Source organism: Toxorhynchites rutilus, chromosome 3, assembly GCF_029784135.1.
Source record: "Toxorhynchites rutilus septentrionalis strain SRP chromosome 3, ASM2978413v1, whole genome shotgun sequence".
Classification (NCBI taxonomy): Eukaryota; Metazoa; Arthropoda; class Insecta; order Diptera; family Culicidae; genus Toxorhynchites; species Toxorhynchites rutilus.
This window is the reverse complement of record NC_073746.1, coordinates 48,254,693-48,275,678: the sequence shown is the minus strand read 5'-3', so window position 1 is coordinate 48,275,678 and position 20,986 is coordinate 48,254,693. Positions and strand designations below refer to the sequence as shown.

Below are 20,986 nucleotides of genomic sequence, written 5' to 3'. Positions count from 1 at the left end.
TTCACCGTGAAGTGACGTTCGTGACCAGGCCCATATTAAAAAAAAATTAATATAAAAGAATAAATATCCTATTTAGCTTTGCGCAGTGGTGATATCCTAACCTATGAGGTTTTATCGAGGTGCGATTATTGCTAGGTGAAAAATCATGTTTCATGTTTCATCATCATGTTTTCTACAAGAAATTTGGAACAGTAGATTTTTGTAAGTGTATTGAGGTAATTCTGATACTGGCCGAGTAAGAGTAATCAGTAATCAATTGTTCTCATTGAGATCGAGAACAAACATAGAACTGTCTTCAGGGATGGCTGTCTGAGACACCTTATTTTTGATCACGTGTGAATGATGTTCATTTGTTTTTTTTTTTATAATTTATCTAATGTTAATAACAAATTTTTTTTTTTCAAATATCCGGTATCCGGTCGGTAAGTAAGTCACTATCCGGTATCCGGCCTGATAGCAAATATTGGCCGGATACTGTATAATTACCGGATATCCGTTTAATATCAAATTTATACCCATGACGGTTTTCTCGCGTCACAATATTTCTGGCTTACTTGGGACATTACACTTTTTTGTCCGGTTATTTATGTTATTTATTCCGGTCACGGTATAGTGTGGACTAGAATTGGGCGATCTTGGATCGATCTTTTCCATTCCGATCTCCGATTTTTTTTATCAATTCTTTGTACTCGAAAAAATCGCTTCATTGAGCTTGCTGACAAAGGCAGTCTGATTCCAGTTGCTCATACAATTACTAATCTGAATTATGACATCAGTTCCAGTCGAAAGATTGTTTTTAAAAATTGGTTCTCAAACCAAGATTTCAATCATAAAAATTGAAAATTAATTAAGGCAGTATTCTAGTCTAGAAATTTGAAAAACAAATCAATTTTTTTTCTTTCATATTTCTGTAGTTTAGGCATTCAAGAATATACTCTAGAAAGGACTTATCGAAAATCCCATTATTTACCGAGTTAGAGCCATTTTTGTGATCCGGTATCTAACCTGGTACGGTAACAGGGATGGTAAAAAATCACATTCAACGATCAATGAATAAGTATATCCCTCTAGTCGGATATTTTTAAATCACCCCCAGCAGGCGATGCTCTTTTATTCTTCATATGTACACAGAGAGAATACTTGGAACGGTGAGCTACCAAGATCTCAAAAAAGCAATATGAAAGAGGAATCCCCACTGCTTACACTCTCGAAGCATTACTTCTACTACTCAAGTTTTATCGTGAGTGCAAGCCACAAACGGTTAATCCCATTCCATAGAGTGGATGATGAGTTCTTGATCGGAAAGTGTAACAAGAGACGATCAACTGAAATCTTACGACACTCGTCGAGGGATTTTTAATTCTCTATTGCATTGTCCGCAGTGAGTGGCTGACTCAGTCTCGTGTCGATTTTATTTTTCTGTCGTCTCCCGCCCGATGAACAGCAGACGGGTAATGGATGCAATTGATTAATTTTATTACCAGCAGATTTGGGCGAATCACACCCCGCCCAAAATCGTTTTTTGGATACCAATCTGCATCTTGTTGTGTACATACTGCTTTCTAATCTGATAAAGATTACACTAACGAGTTTGGGACACAAATTATGGCCCTAATTTGAAGTCGCCACCATACGTCGACACCATCGCGAATTACCAATTTACCATTATCTGACATATCGTGATGTCGATGATGAACTTTTTCAGCAGAGGGATAGTGAGATGGGTGGGGCCAGTTCTTGTATTATAATTTGAAAAATTAAAAAATGTTTAAATTTATATAGATTCGATCGATGGTTTATTACTATTTCTTGCTTTTTTCCTTTGCCTACCACACTTGAACAAAGCAGGGAGTAGACTACCTTCTTATTCCACGTACTTTGGGCTGTAACACTCAAATGAACTGAGTGCCTTCAGTTCAGTTCAGTTCATTTGTTCTCCATCTTTTCAACTGTCATATTCGCGTTAACGGTATTGAGCTTTGTTTACCAGTTTAAGGGGCGCCAAAGATAATAATTGACTTTCAGGCAGCATAAGCACGTTTTTAAAATTAAAACTATGAATGAAAGTTGTTTTCTGTGTGTCAATTGAAATCAATTGAAATGATTTTTTCTGTGAGTTTTTCTTCAGCTAAGTTTTGCTGTGAACATATCCTACGACCTTACATGTTTATACTTGGGAGCATTGGAGTCAGTGTTTTGTTTCGTTCTCAAGAAAATTGTATTAGATTCAAGAAGAAAATAAATCATAATCTTGGCCGAGTGGTTAGCGCCACACATTATCACGCCGGAGATTCGGGTTAGATTTCCGCCTTGGCTGGAGTATTTTTCGTCAATTTCGGAGAAAAACATTCGCGTTTTCGTTCGAATCCGTTCCGACGATCTCTTATTTCACTTATGGAATACAGAAAGAAATTCAACAAGAGGAACAAAAAATCAATTTGTATTGAAAAAAAAAAGCAGTGACAAGAATGTGCCCAAATCTATATGCTTTCGATGAGTTTCTATTGACATTGACGATGAGAATTGATTGACATTGTTCACATGAAGCAAATGGTGTGACCTGATGCATTAATACACGAGATCGCAATCAACAAAAATTCAACTGAATTTATCAACTGAAAAAATGGAGAACCCAGTGATTTAGAAAGCAATTTCCTTGCGTATTCGAAAATTGGTTCTTGATGTGCAAAACGGTGAATCGTACCGAGCTGTCCCTAGGAAGTACAGTATCAGCAAGGCGGAGAAACTCTTCTGAAACTACAATAGTTTGGATCGGTGGTGAATTTCTCTGGCAGAGGCAGGAAGCTCAAAACGGATGCGAGATCGGACACGAAGATCATGCGCGAAGTCAAGAAGAACCCAAAGGTAGTTCTCCACGTGATCCAGGAAAACCTTCAGCTATCAGTTTCCTGTAGAACTGACCATCGTCGTCTTGCAGCATAGGGGTTCCAAAAGCAGAGTTGCTCGGATGTCCATTTATCAGCAAGCCAAACGGCTTAAGTTTGCTAAGAAGCATGTTGATAAGCCACTGAAGTTCTGCCAAGAATACTGAGTCTTTCTTCCGGTCTCGTCGAGTCAATCCGCTAAGATGATCTCCACAAAGTCCGGAACTCAACCCATCAATAATTTGTGGGCGATTTTCGATGCGAGGGTAGACAAAACTAGTGTTACCAATAAAAAAAACTGTTTTGAAGCCATAAAGCGCGCCTTGGAGCTGGATCCACAACACCTAAGGAACTAAGCTAAGCGACTGCAGCAAGTTCTCAAGACGAAATGAGGACACATTGATTATTGAAATTTCTGTAATTTATCTTCTCTGGGGCCAAAATGAAGTGGACATTTTTTTGTCATTGTTTTTTTTTCAAAACGAATATTTTTTTCTGTAAGTGAAACACTTTTTTTGATATTCCATAAGTGAAACTAAAAAAAGAACATCAAAAATAAGATATCAAAATAGACTACAGTGTATTTAATTGAATTTGAGCCAAATAATTGAGAAAAAATCAGAAAATGATGGGATAGGCTCTTTACTTTGCCTATTAGTGTAAAGTGAAAAATGTGTTAGTGAAAAGATAGTGAAACAAGCGTCTACTCGAGAACAGGCACGGGCAAAACTGTTGGATTATCCTGAAAGTAATTTTCACGACTGTCCGCAAAGTGCAAATCAAGCGTCGGAGTGGAACACTGGATTTTCAACTACTGCGCGTCAAATAAGTCTTCGGAAAGGCTACAAATGACATCGAGCAGGTAGACAAACAAACCGGAACTTCAAACTACAAGCAGTGGCCAAAATCCGGGGCTTTGACAAAGAATCTGTTCCTTTGACAAGAAAACTAGTGTTTTTGTGATGGATAGGTCCATGAATTCGGAAATATACAAAGGGAGTCTCCAACAAACGGTTTTTACCCTTCATTGAGTACCATAATGATCCAGTTATGTTTCGGCCAGACATAGCCAACTATCATTACAGAAAGGATGATTTATAATGGTACAACGACAAAGTAGTTCAGTTCTTTTACAAAAGAGCTGAATCCACCAAATTATTCCCAGTTCCGTCCAATAGAGAAGTATTACCAGCGACATTGGTCAAACGAAGAATTGGTAGAATTGGCTGAACAAGATCGCCCCTGGAGGAGATATGCGTTAGCTGTTTAGCTGTATCAACAGTATAGTGAGAGAATTCCTTCGAAATTTCGAAGAAAATTTTGTTTTCTCATATTGACGTATTCGGATAAATCGATGTGAAAAGGTAATTGAAGCTGGAAGAAACTACATTCAATAATAAAATGAACAAATATTCAGATAATTTGCGATGTTATCAGCAGGGATCGTCATAGTCATATTCAACGGAGGAGTCAGTCAGGGGACTATCCCGCATAAGTTTTTCACAAATTTAAACTCGGAGACAAAGTGAACTAAAATTTTGTTTAGAATTCCTCCCAAACTGCACACCATTTTGCACGCTATTTACTAATACTAACGCGAGGACCCTTTTAGTATACCTGTTAACTGTCTAAGTTCGCTGGTTTGAATCCTCGGTGGGTAGACAATAAATCGTCCATTAATGGTGTAACTACTTTTTCTCATCAGGAATCAAGTTTTCGTTTCACTGTATATGGGCGTAAGAATAAGATTGTGTACGCGGGTAACAATATTAATGTCAGGGGGAGTAGAAGTGTGTATTGAAGTCAGTTGAATGAAGAGGCAGATTTGTATTCATTAGTTACGTCAATTAGAATAATCATTGACTAGAATAGTTCATCAGTCATACTCTATTCTTCATCTCGAGGTGGGCCAACTTGCTAAAACCAAGGCGCGTAGAAGTATATCCTAAGGTGGGCCAACTTGCTAAAACCATTCTTCAGCCATCTTGGAAGTCTACTGTGTTTTGTTTGTAAACAAAACACAATACGCTTGTGCCGGAGCTCGCTCGTGATCAGTCTATCTCTTTCACGCTTCAAGGAAATAATTCCCCTTCTGCTTTCTTCCGTACTGTTTTCATATACCGCTCCCCTAACCAACTTAGTGACGAAACGGCCTCACCTAGTACCATAGACCCTTCTTGGCTAAAACCACTCTTCAGCCATCTTGGAAGTTTACTGTGTTTTATTTGTAAACAAAACACAATACGCTTGTGCCCAAGCTCGCTCGTGATCAGTCTGTCTCTTTCACGCTTTAAGCAAATAATTCCCCTTCTGTTTTCTTCCTTACTGTTTTCATATACCGCTCCCCTAACCAACTTTGTGACGAAACGGCCTCACCTTAGAATGTACTTCTAGGCGCCTTGTACCTAATAGAACGCGTCCTCGATCCCTCTCTATCCATTACGCGTTACGTTATTTGTGTTCGACGCCTTTTTTTTTTTTTATCTCATTTATTTACTTGTTAGGCTCATTAGTATTTTAGCTGTAACAGAGCCGGGTTTCAATCGTGTACATGTACATATGTTTATGTTTCTATAAATTGTAAATTACACAGAAGTTAGTAGTAGCCATTTAGGCGTTAAGTTTTCTGTTCCTTTACATTATGGTAAATTACACAGTAGTAGCCATTTAGGCGTAAGGGTATTCTTTCTGTTCATCCATTGTTCAGCAGACCGGACAGCGGAGACAGTTGATATTGATCATTGTTGAGTTATTTATAGAACAGCAGCCCGATGTGTCTTGCAGAGCAGAGCAGTTGTATGGATGAATCGATCTTATTTCGACCGTGGATCGATTTCCATCGCTGATGATGGTTGCGTGGACGTAGTTATTCTATAACAACACAAAGATGGTCAATTGAGGGCCCTGAGTTTGAACTCACGATCGATCGCTTGGTAAGCGAACGCGTAACCAAGTGGCTACGAAGACCCCCTGTTCGACGCCTTAATAGTTATAAAAATAAAAAATAAAAAATTTTATTTTTATAACTTACTTTTAAGTTCAAATCTAGAATAAAAAGTTTTTTTAAGTTCAAATCAAGAATAAAAAGAAAATTCAATGGTCCAACAAAACTTGAAGTAATGAATTTCATATTACTTAAACGATCTTGAGCATATAATAAAAAATAAAGCTAAACGTACAAATAATTAGCACAGTAAAGTGTCACCTTAGTTAGAGTACTTACAGATAGAGCAACACTCCTACTAAAACTACCGTTAAGAATCTTGCCGGAGACGAGTAAAGATATACCACGGTCATCAGGATTCCCACTCGGCACAAGGTGAAGAAAATGTCCAACCAGTCACGGTTTTCTTGCTCCTCGACCACAATATTAGGAAACCTTCTAGCCGGGGCTGCTGCTGCCGCGGGAGCTGCGGCAGCGCCCGCCTCCGCAACTGCCGCGGGTTGAGCTTGAGGTGTTCCAACAGCGGTAGAAGTGGCAGTGCCCGAAGGTACATTTGATGAAGCAGCTGCTGATGGCGAAGTTTCCGCGCTCACTCCAATCGCAGAAGATGATGGCATTGGAGAGCTTGCACTGTTTGGTATCGTGGTTTGACTAGATGATCCTTGATTGACAGGTGTTGGCACTGGTCCGGTTGAGATCGCCCCATTCGACGCTATTGAAGCTGGAATGCTACCGGCTGATGGCATTGGCGAGAGGTATGGGTAGTATGCTAGGTTCGACAAAGTTTGTGCGAATATTGGATTCGGAGGTCCGTTAACTGCTGATAGATTTGGCGGAGGGTTGTGAATTGGTGAAGCTATCATTGCGCGATCTGCTGGGGCACTTGGAATCAACGTTGGTGGATTGGTCTGTCCATTAGATATCCTACAATATCAAAGTTATGAGAATGATTCAAACCAGTAAGAAGGCACAAACTTACACATTGATGTATTGGTTCAGATATTGCATATAAGTTTGCTGCATCCAGTTTTGCATTGCGAGATGCTGTCCCATGATGAAGTCAGCCGAAACAGGTGAGATTGGGCTTGGGATATTTGACACGCCAGCGTTACTGTTCCCTGCTGTATTGGTTACGTTTCGTTGTCGCACACCATCTGTTCCGAATGATGCACTCGTTCCCGTCTCTGCTGTCCGTGCAGTTTCGGTGGCTGTTGACGGTGTGTTTTCATTTGCATTGTTAGCCTTCGGAGTCATACTTTCCAAACTATTGTTTGTGTTGCTGGATGTACCGGAACTATATTCTCTCTGCTGGCGGGTATTTTTCGGTGTAAACACTAGATGTACGGTGTGAGTTTGCTGACCTTCATAGTGGCGGAGAATGTCTTGTAATACAATGCTATCATTCAACAGCTGGCCAGAGTAAATAAGTTTCTGTTCGTCGGTACTCTGTAAAAAACGAAAAAACAAATTGTAGAATTTGCAAATGAACCAGAACTGTACAAGCTGAACTAATAACAGACAACGCTTTTTATTATTAGAAGTAGCTGCACTACGGACTGAATGAAATTAACCAAATTGATTTGGTCGGCTCAGAATAAATTGACTGTATCGAGTATAATGACTATCGACATACTCTACAAATACCAGACGAACACGTAGCTTTTACACTACAAAATATTGTTATCAGTTATCAACCGAGACAGCAAATCACTAAGCTGATAGTGGAGTAATTTTAAAGCTTTCAAAAATAATTCCACTCTAAAGGTCGAATGAAAGAACAATTTTCAGCAGCTTTTGTTGACACCGGAAAGAAAGTTTTCCATTCCGTAGCTGGTTCCGTCTCGTTTTGAATAATACCCGAACGCAACGCACAATATGATCGTATGTCTATGGAACGTTTTTCTAGCAATTTCACAAGTAAGAATTTCCGAATCTCTTTCGAACCGTATGCGCGCCTCCTCGGCTCGTACTGACGTGTTCTCTATTCAACACAACACGATGGCCATTTGAGTAGCCCCGGCAGTACAGCGATATGGCAGTGTAGGTTACAAGCACAGTGAAAAAAAGCGATGTCAAATGGGAAAACAGAAATAACAATGTTTCGTCATTGCTTTCAAGATTATCGATTCCAAATATTCTATGCACTATGCGATATTAAATACTCGTATGTGTAATTCAGCAATTGGTGCTGAAAGAAGGAGGATTATCAATCGATATCATAATTTTGCATCAGTTGTGTTGTTTCTGATCGTAATTTCTTTGGGTGGTCGGGGAAGAAATTCACTTCAATGTGTAGATACGTACGAACAAAACGAAATAAAACAAAATAGCACTAAGGTACTAGTGTTTGAGCACGAAGCACGAAAACATCTGCATCGTTCAATTTTGCATCGGGCATTAGCTGTGTGGTTTCCTTGTTGAGCAACTGGTCTCCATTAGATTTTTTTTTCTCATTGCGGAGAGCAGCTGTACCACGAATGGGATTCACCGGGTCATACACACTTTGATTATTACAGTTTGTTATTTTAACATTTATCGCAACACAGGCATGATATATAATAAACACATACGTTTATGGAGAAATACATATTTGTTTTGGAATAAACGTAAACATCGACAGGAATGTGGTTTGTTTCGAAGGGAGCCAACTGATAACTTTCTGGATGATGAATTAAACAGAACTTACATAAGCAGTTGTGAATTTTGTCGATTTTGGTGTAACTTTATTTTCTCAACCACATTGCTTGTGTCATATCGTGTTACAGAGCGAACTGTTGGCTGGCTGTTATAAGTACAGTGCAGTAAAAATCGTCAATTTGGTTGATAGGAACATTCAAGTTTATTAGGGTTTTTTTGGATAAAATTAAGAAAAACACCTGAAAAACCACTAACTTTTAAGTTTTTCAATTCTTAAATGTTACGTAAATCCACCAATTTGATGGTTACTGTATCCTGTATAAAATTTTGTAATCTTTCAAATGGAATCAACAGAATTGTCCTACGTAGCGTGTTCTTTTAATTAGAGCCCGTTTAAGGCAAACAGAGCCTGGAACATTTCACGTGATATAATGGAAACGTGGATATATTAGAAACAGATTTTTTTCTGAAAAAACAGACGAAATCCGGAAGAAACTGATTTTGAAACCATTCAACAAATAGTTGCCGGTTCATCAAGGTAACAGAAGAATCTCGGTAAAACATTGGAAGTAACAAATCCTTGAAACATCGAGGATTATTCGATCTTTTAATTATTATAAATGGCAATTTAAGAGTATCAGAGAAAACGGAACACGATATAAGAGTTATTTGGTTCTGCCAGTATTGAATCCTGCAACACATTTATTTCGAATGAGTTAATCTAATGTTTTAATGTTTTGAAAAGTAAACTAGATTCGTCGCATTTATATACCAGTTTGAAACTATCTATTACCCGATAATCGGCCGCCACAAATGATTACGCCACATACAATATTTTAAGCTTACGAATTTTTTTTCAAAATTAAGACACTACTCAACTGAAATAACGCATGTGCTCCAAAATTACGTTCAAATTTTTAGCTTGCAAGTGATTGTTTAGTTTCCTAAACTTAAATAAATTGTAATCTTTTATGTCCAATTTTCTTCTATGGTCGCGTAAGTCTTGGCCTGGAAGTGTCCACTTCCCATTTAGTCGGACACCGTTAACTAGTCAAAGCAAACACTTATTTTAACATACCACCGATTCGATTCACGTCCCGGAGCACTTTTCGTCTTGCCTATTTGTCGTTCCAAAGGAATAAATAAAAACTTCATTTAGTAAAAGCTGTCATAAAATATATCAACGGCTACATCCCAATAGAATTTCAACAATTGAGAGAATAGAATACTGATTCACGGATGAATCTCGAGAAACGGCACAAGTCGTACATCTCATTCTGGACAATCAAAAAGAAAATTACTCAGAATCATCCATAGTTGTTGATTTTGTGCTTATGAAAGTAGTACGAGGGGCTATAAAAAATGCGCAATATTAACTACGAATTCCACAGTAAAAAACATTTCGGAAGCTACGTGAATACGGCTGATACTTGAAAATAATTTTTTTTGCCTAATTCTATGTTTTTTTTGATCAATAATTCAACGGTGAATTGAAATTTGCATATTATTTCTTATGCTTCGAAAAACGTGATATAAACGAGACGTGAAAAAACGTCCAGTGATATAATAGAGACTGTGTTGACTTGATTATAGACAGGATGCGATTATATACTGTGAGCAGTGTTGGAAAAAAAATTATAGGTGGTTGTGTCCAAGATACGACCGCATTGTTGACGTAGAACTACGCTGTTATTCAATATAAGTCGCTTGTTTAAACCTTCGGATATTATTCTATAATGCTGTGAAATTTGAGAAACAACTACTTAGTAGAATAATCTCTGAAATGATTTTTTCATTGTAGAATCAGTTGACGATAATTGATTGATGATTCATTCTTGCCCTCGCAAAACAACCGTATGTCGCAATTTATTTCATGTCAATGCATTGAAAATTTACCTCGAAGGCTATTCCGGTGGCCTTTTTCGAAATTGACATAGACTCGCCTACAGTCGATTATATACATGTTGCACCAGCACCATTATTCCATATCTCATAACTACATCAATATATCTTTGGCACCGCATGTAAACAACAACAATGACAACACTTGCAAGTATCAAATATCATGCTACATGTTATTTAGTATTGCCTCAAAGGAATCGCACCTCTAGATATCGTTCGTACAAACTAAGTGTAAACCAAGCGCCAAACAAGCGTTCACCATAGCATGCATACAGAGCCATACATTGGTGGCTTGAAACTACTAGCAATATAAACATTTCTCATCATTTTGCGCTATTCTCAAAAGAAACGCTTCTGTTAATATTACTGGCCTCGAAAAGAGTTGCTTTCTCATGCTCGAGATAAGCGCAGCTGTCTCCCTTAGTGGAGGAAGTTTTGCTACTGGCAAGCAAAACCTAATCACATACAAAATTCCAGGACATTTACTTTCTTGATGACTAAACAAGAGAAATAAACTCTTTTTGTTAATAACAACCTCGAAAACAGTAGCAATGCTTCATTATGATCAATATTAGCGCAAATGTAATCCTAGTTGAAAGCAGTTTTGCGACTGGCACGCGAACCCAAATAACTTATAACATTCCAGTAAGATATTCAAGATGCTTAGTATTCCAAAATAATTTTTTGGTGCACAACCTTAACGTCTGCTTCGCTATAACGTCAGTTTAATGCATTGATGCATTCTCAAAGGCACAAACGAAGCCCTTATGAAGACGGAAAATAAACAATGTTAACTGCTTGGAAAAAGACCGAATTATGCCACACAGCTTGTACTCTGCTGTAACACCCATCGATGCGAATTCGCTGATGAGTTTGTCAAGAGCGACCGCCTTCACCACCAGCGGGGGGAGCTCGATTTTGGTTGCTGCCTGGGCGTTTACATTTTCGACCGACGCGCCGAAACGCCTACTTCGCTGTTGTTCGGTGCGGTGTCACATTCGCGAAGGCTCGGTTCAGTGCGAGCGCTTTTCACTGCACCAACACCGCGTGCATCATTAGATGACGCTTACCTCGAAATTTTATTGCCCCTGGCAATGCGTTCGTTTTTTGCAGGGCTCGAGCCTGCCTTCCTCTTCTTCTTGCTCATCGCACACTACGCGAAGCGTCCAATTTATGACGCGGAAAGAAGAACACACGATACGAATAACGCGAAAAACGAACAGAAAAATCAAACGACGATTTCCAAGTTGGATTACCACTGGTGGGGTCCAATCTTAGATCGAAGCGCAGCGAAAGCAAAGTGAACTGGATTACTCAACAGTCCGATGCCGAATGAAAGTTTGCCTCAGCGAGATCCACTGTTTATACTCTAGGCAAGTATTCCCCTTCATTCTTCCTCTTTTCCTTTGTTCACGGAGACTGTAAATCCTACGATTCCCCCTCCGTTGGTCGTCGATGAGTTGCTCGTTATTGATAGTTCTGTTGGGGAAAGCACTCAAATGGACAGAACAAATGTATGGGAAAATAGAAACACTTAAAGTTTTCATGAATTTTAACCATTTACTAACAAGGGGATTCTAATGTACGGCATATTAAATAAATCTTACGGAATTTCTGATTCGTTTAGTATGTAAATCGCCAAAATCCGTCCGCGGCAAAAATAGTTATTAACGTTAACTTTATTTCATAAAATCGTGACCTGTTATCTGATTTGACACCCTTAATGAAAGACGTAGTTCTACGTCAAAATCATCTTCGCTAAGATCAAATGCATAGATTTTCGGGCTAGGTTGCATAGAAAACCTATATATTCCAAACGCAAATTAAAATGCCAGATCCAGGCAACCAGTGAGTATGAGCAAATGAACTTTTGTTCTTCAATATGTTTTGATGTTTATTTTTTCCACCCAGTGTCATTTTCATCTTGATTATCGGAAACGTCAGAACTGAATATCATTTCAGCAAAATGAATATCAGCTGTTGTTAACTTCTAACCTGAGGCTGCTGTGTGCGGTTGGGTTTTGCAGCTGCCGGATGCCGTATTCGGAAATACCTTATGAAATTTCCGATGTCGCAAATGACTTGACGGTAGCTAAAACCACTCGTTGTATCCATTCTGCATATGCCGTTGCTACCGTCTCGCCAAATAAATTTTTTTTTGAACTTAAATTCACTGCCAGAACGAATATCGTTTCGGATGTGATGAATATCAATTTGTTGCTTTTGATATCCAAAGTGTAAATAACAGCGAAGTTATGAACCCCACTCAATATCGCATTCATTCATTATAGCAAATTTGTTCATGCAACAGCGATATGAACAAAATGAACTCGTTTGTTATTGTCATCGATATAATGAGAGCAGCGTGTTTCAAGTTGAAAAAAAGTCATTTGCACTGGAACAAAATCATATTCGTTACTCGTGAATATTTGTTGATATTCTAAGACACTGACTGTGAGAACAAAACGAAGACTGTACATAATACAAATGGGTAATCTTTATAAAAAGATCGATCTTGTCGAATCGATTTTCCAAACGGCGTAGGGATCGATCCACTGATTAAATCGGAACCAAAGAATCGATCTTTGAAAAATCAAAAGTTTTTCCCGACTTATGTGCTTATTCTATATGAGTATCGTTTTTCTTTAACACGTTGAGTCCCGCGTCGGACCCTAGGGGTTGACGTTGATCGTTTTGGTAGTGAAGCGCTGACTTGAACTGACATTTACAAAATAGGAACATAAAAATATATACGGTGTTTTTTCGGATGTTTTACGAAATGTGACTATAGTAATCGTTCGCTAACTGGTCCTGGTTTAACTGGTCTGCTTTTTAACTTGCCGAACGTTAACTGGTCCTTGGACCAGTTAAAAACCAGAATTTCGTAAACAATCGACGCCATATTCAAATGGAAGATTTGCTGTGAGGTGCATTCGAATGTAATTTGAAATGTTATGAAAATTGACGCATGACAAAAACATTGATTAAATTACAGAAAAATAATTTCCTCAAATTATAGTTTATACCTGTTGTCGCACTCAATGCAAAACTTCCATTGGAATCCTTTTGTTTATCCAATTTCTGATCAACGCGAACCAAACAATTCATTGAAGTTCCCCTCGATTTTATTTGACGTTTAACGTCACGTCGTTGACGTCGAATTTCTGACTGTTTTCTATCTATACGATTAGTATCTTTCGGAGCTGGGACCGACACTGATAAAAAATTGATGTATACTGAAAACAAATCTATAAAAAAATATTTTAAGATCGAAAAAAGTTGAAAGCAAAAAAATCAATTCGCTCGATTTTCTCGAATACCAAAGATCGATCCAAAAAATCTGAAAACGGAATGGAAAAGATCGACCTTCTAAGAATCGATCCGAGATCACCTAATCCTAGTATATAATCGAGTCCGCCCTGTATCGTGATATTTCTAATCGAATAGTCAGATGTTCATGCAAATTTTAGCTTTACTAATTTCCTAATATTGTACTCATTACTAGGAAGCGAGCTGTCCATGTAATGACTATCAGACGATAATCAATCTTATGAAGACTATCCCGAAACTGACTGAAAGAAGGCCAGTTGGTCACAAGAAGTTCCTTTGATTATTTCGTAATTTTCTTGACGACGATATTATTAAACTTATCGTTAGGCAAACTAACATTTACGGGAATCAACAACATAATCGACGCTGGAAATACGTTTCGGAAGTAGAAAATTCAAAATTGAAAATGCTATTCAAAATAAACACAAATTTCTGCATAACTTGAGAACTAATCAAGCGAATGGGACAAAATTTGGCATGTGGCAATTTTAGAGGACAACAAATATTTCTATGACGGTTCGACACTCCTCCCCCTCTCTAAGGAGTGAGCTGCTTAACTCGAGAACTAATCAAGCAAATGGAATCGGTCCCAGACGTATGTCTTACAGATTCCTTTGCGGTCCTTAATGTGTTAATAGAGCAAATGGAACCAAAATTGAAATGTGAGGTTTTAAGAGTACAAGAAATGTAATGTAAATCCTCTGGAAGGAGAAGGAGAGTCCTATAAAAATATTACACATATTTCAATCAACCATATTAACAACATGACAATTGAAAATTTTCGAAAAAATCTGAGGGAAAATAGGAAAATTCGGAAAATTGATTTCCCATATCTTCTACCATTACATCATGATAAGCGTTTTTAGTCCATTTGATGTTTGCGCTAAAGAAATTAATCTCTATTCGAAAGTGGAGATGGATTTTCAGGTGAAAAAAGCACTCCTATATCTTCTAACTATATAAATAAAAATGAACCGCCAAATGTGTTGGCAATGGTTGTATTCCATGTAACAAAGGAACATGTTATTTGGAAGTAATTGAAGAATCTTGAACGAGAATTATATCGGAAAATAAATAATTTTATACTATGAGTTTTGGTAGAAGTACTAGGAAATTTCCAGTAAAAGGAAATTTTGAAGGGTCGATTAGAAGATCAATCAATGAAAAGTTCTGTGATTGGATTCATGAACGATCAGTTAGTAAGAAAACGTGAATGTTTAAAAGTATTGATAAATAAACGGATCGGCAACGAGGCAGTAATTGTCGAACCAATATTTAATCCTACATTTTGATTGACATGAATACAGTCACTTGTAAAGATTATTTAAAAAATAGTTTTAGACTGTCGGTTATAAATATTAGTTCAAACATTTCCAGCGAAGTACAAATTGAACAAAATCACTAACCACGCAACGGTCAAAACTTAAAGCTAGTAAAAATTTAATCTCCAGCCGGTGTAAGAGAAAACATTGATCATTTACCGTATGCGTGATAATGTTTGCACCATCGTACAAATAAGGATCCCCTGTTTCACCTGTTAGGTCACGGGCAGTTCGTCCGAGGTCAGCTCGGGTTCCGAGGGTTACCGCTGCCATCAAAAGGAAGATTCGGGCGAATCCAGTGCGTTCAATGAGGAAAATGGCGAATGAACTAGGATCTTAATAAAAAGATCGATTTTGTCGAATCGATTCTCCAACGGCACAGGGATCGATCCACTGATTAAAAATCGATACCAAAGAATCGATCTTTGAAAAATCGAAAGATTTTTTTCCAATTTATCTGCTTATTCTATAGGAGTGTAGTGTTTTATTTAGACATGGAATACAAATTTCATCTTTCTATTCAAACATCAAAAGCATTTTGTTTTGTTCCTCAGCATGGGCATTCATTTTGTGACGTCATGAAGTTGTTTTATTAAGCATTACTGTAAATTCCGCAACTGATTACTGTCCATAACTCAGCTGACAACGATTCCATAAAAGCATGCCATACGTTTGTCATTTAGACGAAGCCGATTATAGATTTTTGGTGCCAGTTTTTAAGAATAAGCTTTCGCCTGGAATTGATGTCAACATCTAGTTCAGTGATCCTTTGAGCCACTAGTGACAGTAAATCCCCTACAGAATTAAATAACTTATAGATGTAGAACCCTAGGTTGATCACTTGAAATGTAGTATAATATTATAATGTAAACTAAATTAAGAAATAAAAAGAATTTAAGTGAAAAAAAACAGAATTAAATCTTAGAAGAAGCGATTCAAATGTTGACATTATGTTTAAAAAATTTGTTAGATGGTCATTGGTGAGATTAAAATCGATGTATACTGAAAAACAAATCTGCAAAAAGTTTATTCAAGATCGAAGAAATTGAAAATCGAAAGAATCGATTGGGGCCGCCAAAAGAAATTCAAATGAAAGAAATTCAAATGATTACCAATCGCACCCGGGAGCTATGAGTTGAGCGATGTAAGAAAATCTTAAACCTCCTCAAGCGAAATAATTCCGTTTACCTGGAGAGAAATGGATCTAGCCTACATTATTAGGACCTGTGTTCCGGAAGCGTGTGGAGGCCGTAATTGAAACAAGAGTAAACTCGACCGGTGATTAACATAGTTTAAGACTCTCAGAAACATCTCCCTTTTGAAAAAAAAAAATACAAACCGAATTTATTGAGATTTTTTTTTAGATTTTGACATTGCTCAATGGCGCAACAATATTACGCATACGGTATGAAAATCTAAATTTAAAAAAAGCTTTTAAAAGTCTAGTCTTAAAATTTGAAAAATCGTTTTTTAATACTTATGAAGTTTGGATCCTTGGAGAGTTCTCGGAAGGATTTCCCAAAATTATCATTACGCCCATACCTCGCTTTACGGCCTAGATTCGTTCCACAAAATTTGGCCGCAAAACGAAAAGCCGTATAAGGAATCAATTATTCTAATACAAATTCATACATATTCGATCGGATCGGTCCCAAATTTAATTAATATGTAACATGGTTTATCATTTAAAATGCATTTTTTTTTATTTCTTTCAAATCAAAAATACAGACTACGAAAACCAACAATAATCCATAAACGAGAATTAACAACTTTATGTTACATAAAATATGTGTATGTATATAGCAATTCCATGCCAAACGGATATAGTGGTTCTGTACGAGGTATGTCTATTAAATAACGAGACTGGTTACGAAAAAGGGTTATATTTTAAAAATTACGGTACAACGATATGCTCCCCTTCAATATACTCCCCTTGGCTCCTCACACACCTTTCTATACGTTTTTCCATTGTTCGAAGCAGTGCTAAAACTCTTCTTTTGTGAAGGCGTTCAAAAGCCGCGTCGCTTTTTCCTTCGCCTCTTCTACGGACTTAAATCGGCTACCTTTCAGCGCGGATATGATCTTGGGGAATAGAAAAAAAGTCGCATGGGGTTAGATCTGACGAGTATGGGGCATGTTCGAGCACTGGAATGCCCTTATCGGCTAAAAATTGCTTCACCGACAGCGCCTAATGGGCAGGTGCGTTGTTGTTCGCATAACCATATAAACCACATTCCATTCAAACCATTAAAAATTCGGCATGGTCAAGTACTAAAATCGCGAAATCACTGAAAGCTAAATCGACCGTATATGATATTCTCAAACGTTTTTGTGAAAGTACAACTGTTGTTCGGATGAATCAGAGGACGCGGCGTAGTGGAAGTCCTGTTTGGTAGCTTATTGACCTGAAAAGATCGAAAACCTTCTCGCAGGAGAATCCATCTGAAGGTGCTTTGGCTGGCATTGATTTATGGCCGATATCGTAATCCGACAGCCCTACGTTTGTTCGTTCCCAGCAAGTTCCCAGAGTTCCCAGTTCCCCTTGAAGGTGCGACTTCTGATCCTCAATTCCACTAAGACGCTTGCTATAGTCCTGCTAATCGATAGTATTCCACTCACTGAAATGTTAGGCAACGCTACACACGGCCGATTTAGCCAATTACGACTTTTCGATTTTCGGATTTTCGAAGTGGGCGTCCAAAATTAATTGCCGGTTCGCTGCTACCATCAAGTATAACTTCTTTGGAACAAAATAAATCATGACGAGGCATCCGATGAGGTTGTCCAGAGGACTGTGCAGAAGTTGACAACACGTATCAAGCCAAAACTAGAATTTCTATTCGAGAGGATTAAGAATCGAGAAGCCCATTGTAGTTTAAAGATAAAATAAAGTTTAATAAATACAAAACATTTTCTTCTAATAACGATTCTAATTCGGACAGTTTCTAAAATATATCCGATTGAAAGCGTACCTCTCGTACCGGGTCTAAATTGGCAGGGATTTACACAGCAATAATAGAGCGCTTTCAATCGAGTGAGGTTTTAAAAGAAATGCCAGCAGAAATTCAACTTTCTCCAGATAATAATTGAATGGCCTTATGACGATGAAGTGAGACAACGAATATTGCTGATTTTCTGGTACAGTAGATTTGAGTTCCGTTCTGCCTCGATATTGCTATTTAGAAACTAGTGATGTTAGCTACGCCTGAGTGTCGATATACGAAGGAAATGGAATCATTTTCAATATTGAAGGAAACATCGTTTAATTTATTAATGGATCATTGTTCCCACGAGTTACATATACAGATGTACGGAGAGAAATGAAATGTTATGAAACATAAAAAAAATATAATGAGAACGAAAAATTCTACCACCTCATGTCTGAGTTGCTAATAGTGATAAATGTTTTGAATTAAAAACGAAATCGATATGGCACCATAATAAACAATTCAATTTTCTTTATGCTAATTGATTCGACCGAGTGTTTGAGCTTCGTAGGCTCTTCTACAAAACATTGGTGACAGCTCTATACCTATCCTCGAATAGAGGAAAGTAAAATAATGTTATTCGTAGGCTTGGTATTTTCCATATTGTCAGCATTCAATACTTACAGGTTTACCGGGATGAACTTCCGTGAGATGTCCTTTCAGCCGTCGAATAGTCCACGAGGGTGCGCACTTGATCGTTTGATCCTCGAACTGCTGGTTCGAGGCTTTCACAATCAGTGTTATATCCATGATGCAATCACTATTACTAGCAGCACCAGTTATCAGTGCAAGCCCTGGACCCCAGGATTAGTCACTCTTAGGATACTGGCAGATCCCTTCTAATAATAAGTTCGTATGCGTAATTGGCCTTAAAAATTACCGTTTCGTTGGCCTCTGGGCCTTCACAAAACAGGGAGGTGAAAACCTTTCACTGGCGATACTCTCTCTGTCACTTGATGAGCCCGTTCGAAGGGTTGAGGAAAATCAACAGGAATCGAGACCTTTCACTTTGATTCGTTGCAAAAAGCAGTTTCTCTTCTCACTGTAATTTTAGACTTTCATTTGAAACTAGTTTAATCGTTTGTACGATACGATGAATCTCAGAAACAGAACAATTTAAAGGTCATATTCGCAGTCCTAATTTCCCATTAAATTCTACACACTTCACTGTTTTGCGACCGAATGAAGATTTTCACCTGATTCGAAGCGAACAAGGCAAAACATTGCTGTGTTTGTGCAGTGTGGGCACTCCTGATTGGTTGAAGTAAAATGTGGGGCAATCATAAATGGAGTAATAATAAATTATAAAACAATATTATAAGAAATTTCCTGCAAATATCGGAATAAATCTGGTTTTGAAATAGGTGAATACTCGTGAATTGTGTTCATCTATCGATCCTTTACAATGCTTCAAAATATTAATGATCTTGTTTGCTTCAAACTTTAAATTTCACAAAAAAAAACTTTTTAGGGATATATCACTCACCAAACTTCTTCTTGAAATTTTTGTGGTTAAACGAATCTAAAAATCGAAAAGTCATCCATATCTAAAACCAAAAGACATAAAACAAGGTGTAACGTTTTTCCCGGATGCTGCATATTATTGCATATTGTCAAAAGATGATAGCAGTTTATTGAGCGAATGTAGTCTTGTTTGAAAATGTTTGTAGAAATATGAAATACTTTGTAGAGTATTAAACAGAGTTGCCTGCTTGTCACATTTCATTGATACGTTTTTTTTTATTTAAAATGTACATGAGTACATTCAATAAAATCTAATGAGAAATGGAAAACCATGGGATTCTGTTTCTTTCATAATTTTTGATAAAGTATCATGTTTTGTGGCGAAGCAATCTTGATTGAAAATAGTGTCTACCACAGGTTTTATGAAGGGGGTTTTCGTATACAAATCGGTTCTGTGTCCGCTTATTAGCGAACGATCCTGAGCTTGAAACTCTGGGCACCAAATTGTACATAATCGACAACTACGTCCATCAATCATCAAATGATTGTTTATGGGTCCTGTAGGTTATATGCGAAGCGTTTGACAAAGCTTGGCATACAAAGCATTGCCTTAGTTATTACAGAGTTGCAGTGTTCTATGAATGTAGATTTAGATTCCAGAATAACGGCCATACATGATTTTTCTGCTAAAGGATAGAATGGTCAAAATTGGGTCTTCTTGGCTGTTTGAGTTCCGATTTTCCTAATTTCAACTTGCGTTGCTCCTTTTTCTTGGACACCATTTTGATAAATACAGAGCAAACGTCAAAATAAAAGTAGAGGAATCATTTTACACGCTTTTTTAAGTACACTCAGAAGACGTCAAATGAATACGTTGACTAAATTTTGATCGTTCCACCCTTCAAATGTTATGTATTATATGGTGTTCATTTTTGAAGTTGTTGACGCCTTACTGACTCGAAATTTGTATGTTTGAGTTGGAAGAGGAAGTGGTTTTCAGAGATATAACATACGGATGAATTAAGAGCATCCAATTTCTTGATAAAAAAAAATTATAGATGTTTTCAACTCGATGCCCAAACATAGGGCCTGATTCTCGAATACACTTCACGGTGGAAACAAAATAAACGGCACGCCATTGAACTACGTTTTAGGAGTTAGTGAAGTGTCGAAGATAATAATGAGTTTTCAGGCAGAATGAGCACTTTTCAAATAAAAAATCATTAATGAAAATTAACTTCTTCGTATCAAACTGGTATTCAATGTGAGTGGAAAACTTTGTTTTCTTCATGTGATATAATAATCTCATACAAAAATTTCATCTGAAGATAATTTGATGTTATAATGATAAATTTAGTGGGAAACTAATCTCGTATCCAGATGTCGACACCGTACCGTTGTCATCGCGAATACGTTTCATTCCGTTTCCACCGTGAAGTGTATTCGTAGTGTATTCGAGAATCAGGCCCATACTGAACGTGCAAAAACACATGAAGAATTTTAGAAACACTGTAT

General features: G+C 37.5%; 1 protein-coding gene and 1 non-coding gene across 5 annotated transcripts in view; one reads left to right on the top strand and one right to left on the bottom strand.

Annotated features, from left to right (window-relative positions):
- LOC129775966 (homocysteine-responsive endoplasmic reticulum-resident ubiquitin-like domain member 2 protein) overlaps positions 1–19,224 on the bottom strand; it is a 28,069-nt gene extending 8,845 nt beyond the window's left edge. Inside the window, exons 1-3 of one of the 4 annotated variants that reach the window (XM_055781264.1) lie at positions 18,632–19,224; positions 6,809–7,275; positions 6,109–6,753 (exon numbers count right to left, since the gene is read on the bottom strand). In XM_055781264.1, coding sequence (XP_055637239.1) covers positions 6,109–6,753; positions 6,809–7,275; positions 18,632–18,757 — 1,238 coding nt within the window. In that variant the 5' untranslated portion in view covers positions 18,758–19,224. The other 3 variants (XM_055781267.1, XM_055781266.1, XM_055781265.1) reach the window with 3 other exon arrangements.
- On the top strand, positions 75–218 carry LOC129780756 (U4 spliceosomal RNA). The gene has a single exon (XR_008744019.1). It is a non-coding gene; the product is annotated as a U4 spliceosomal RNA (small nuclear RNA).
- Positions 19,225–20,986: the final 1,762 nt, after the last annotated feature.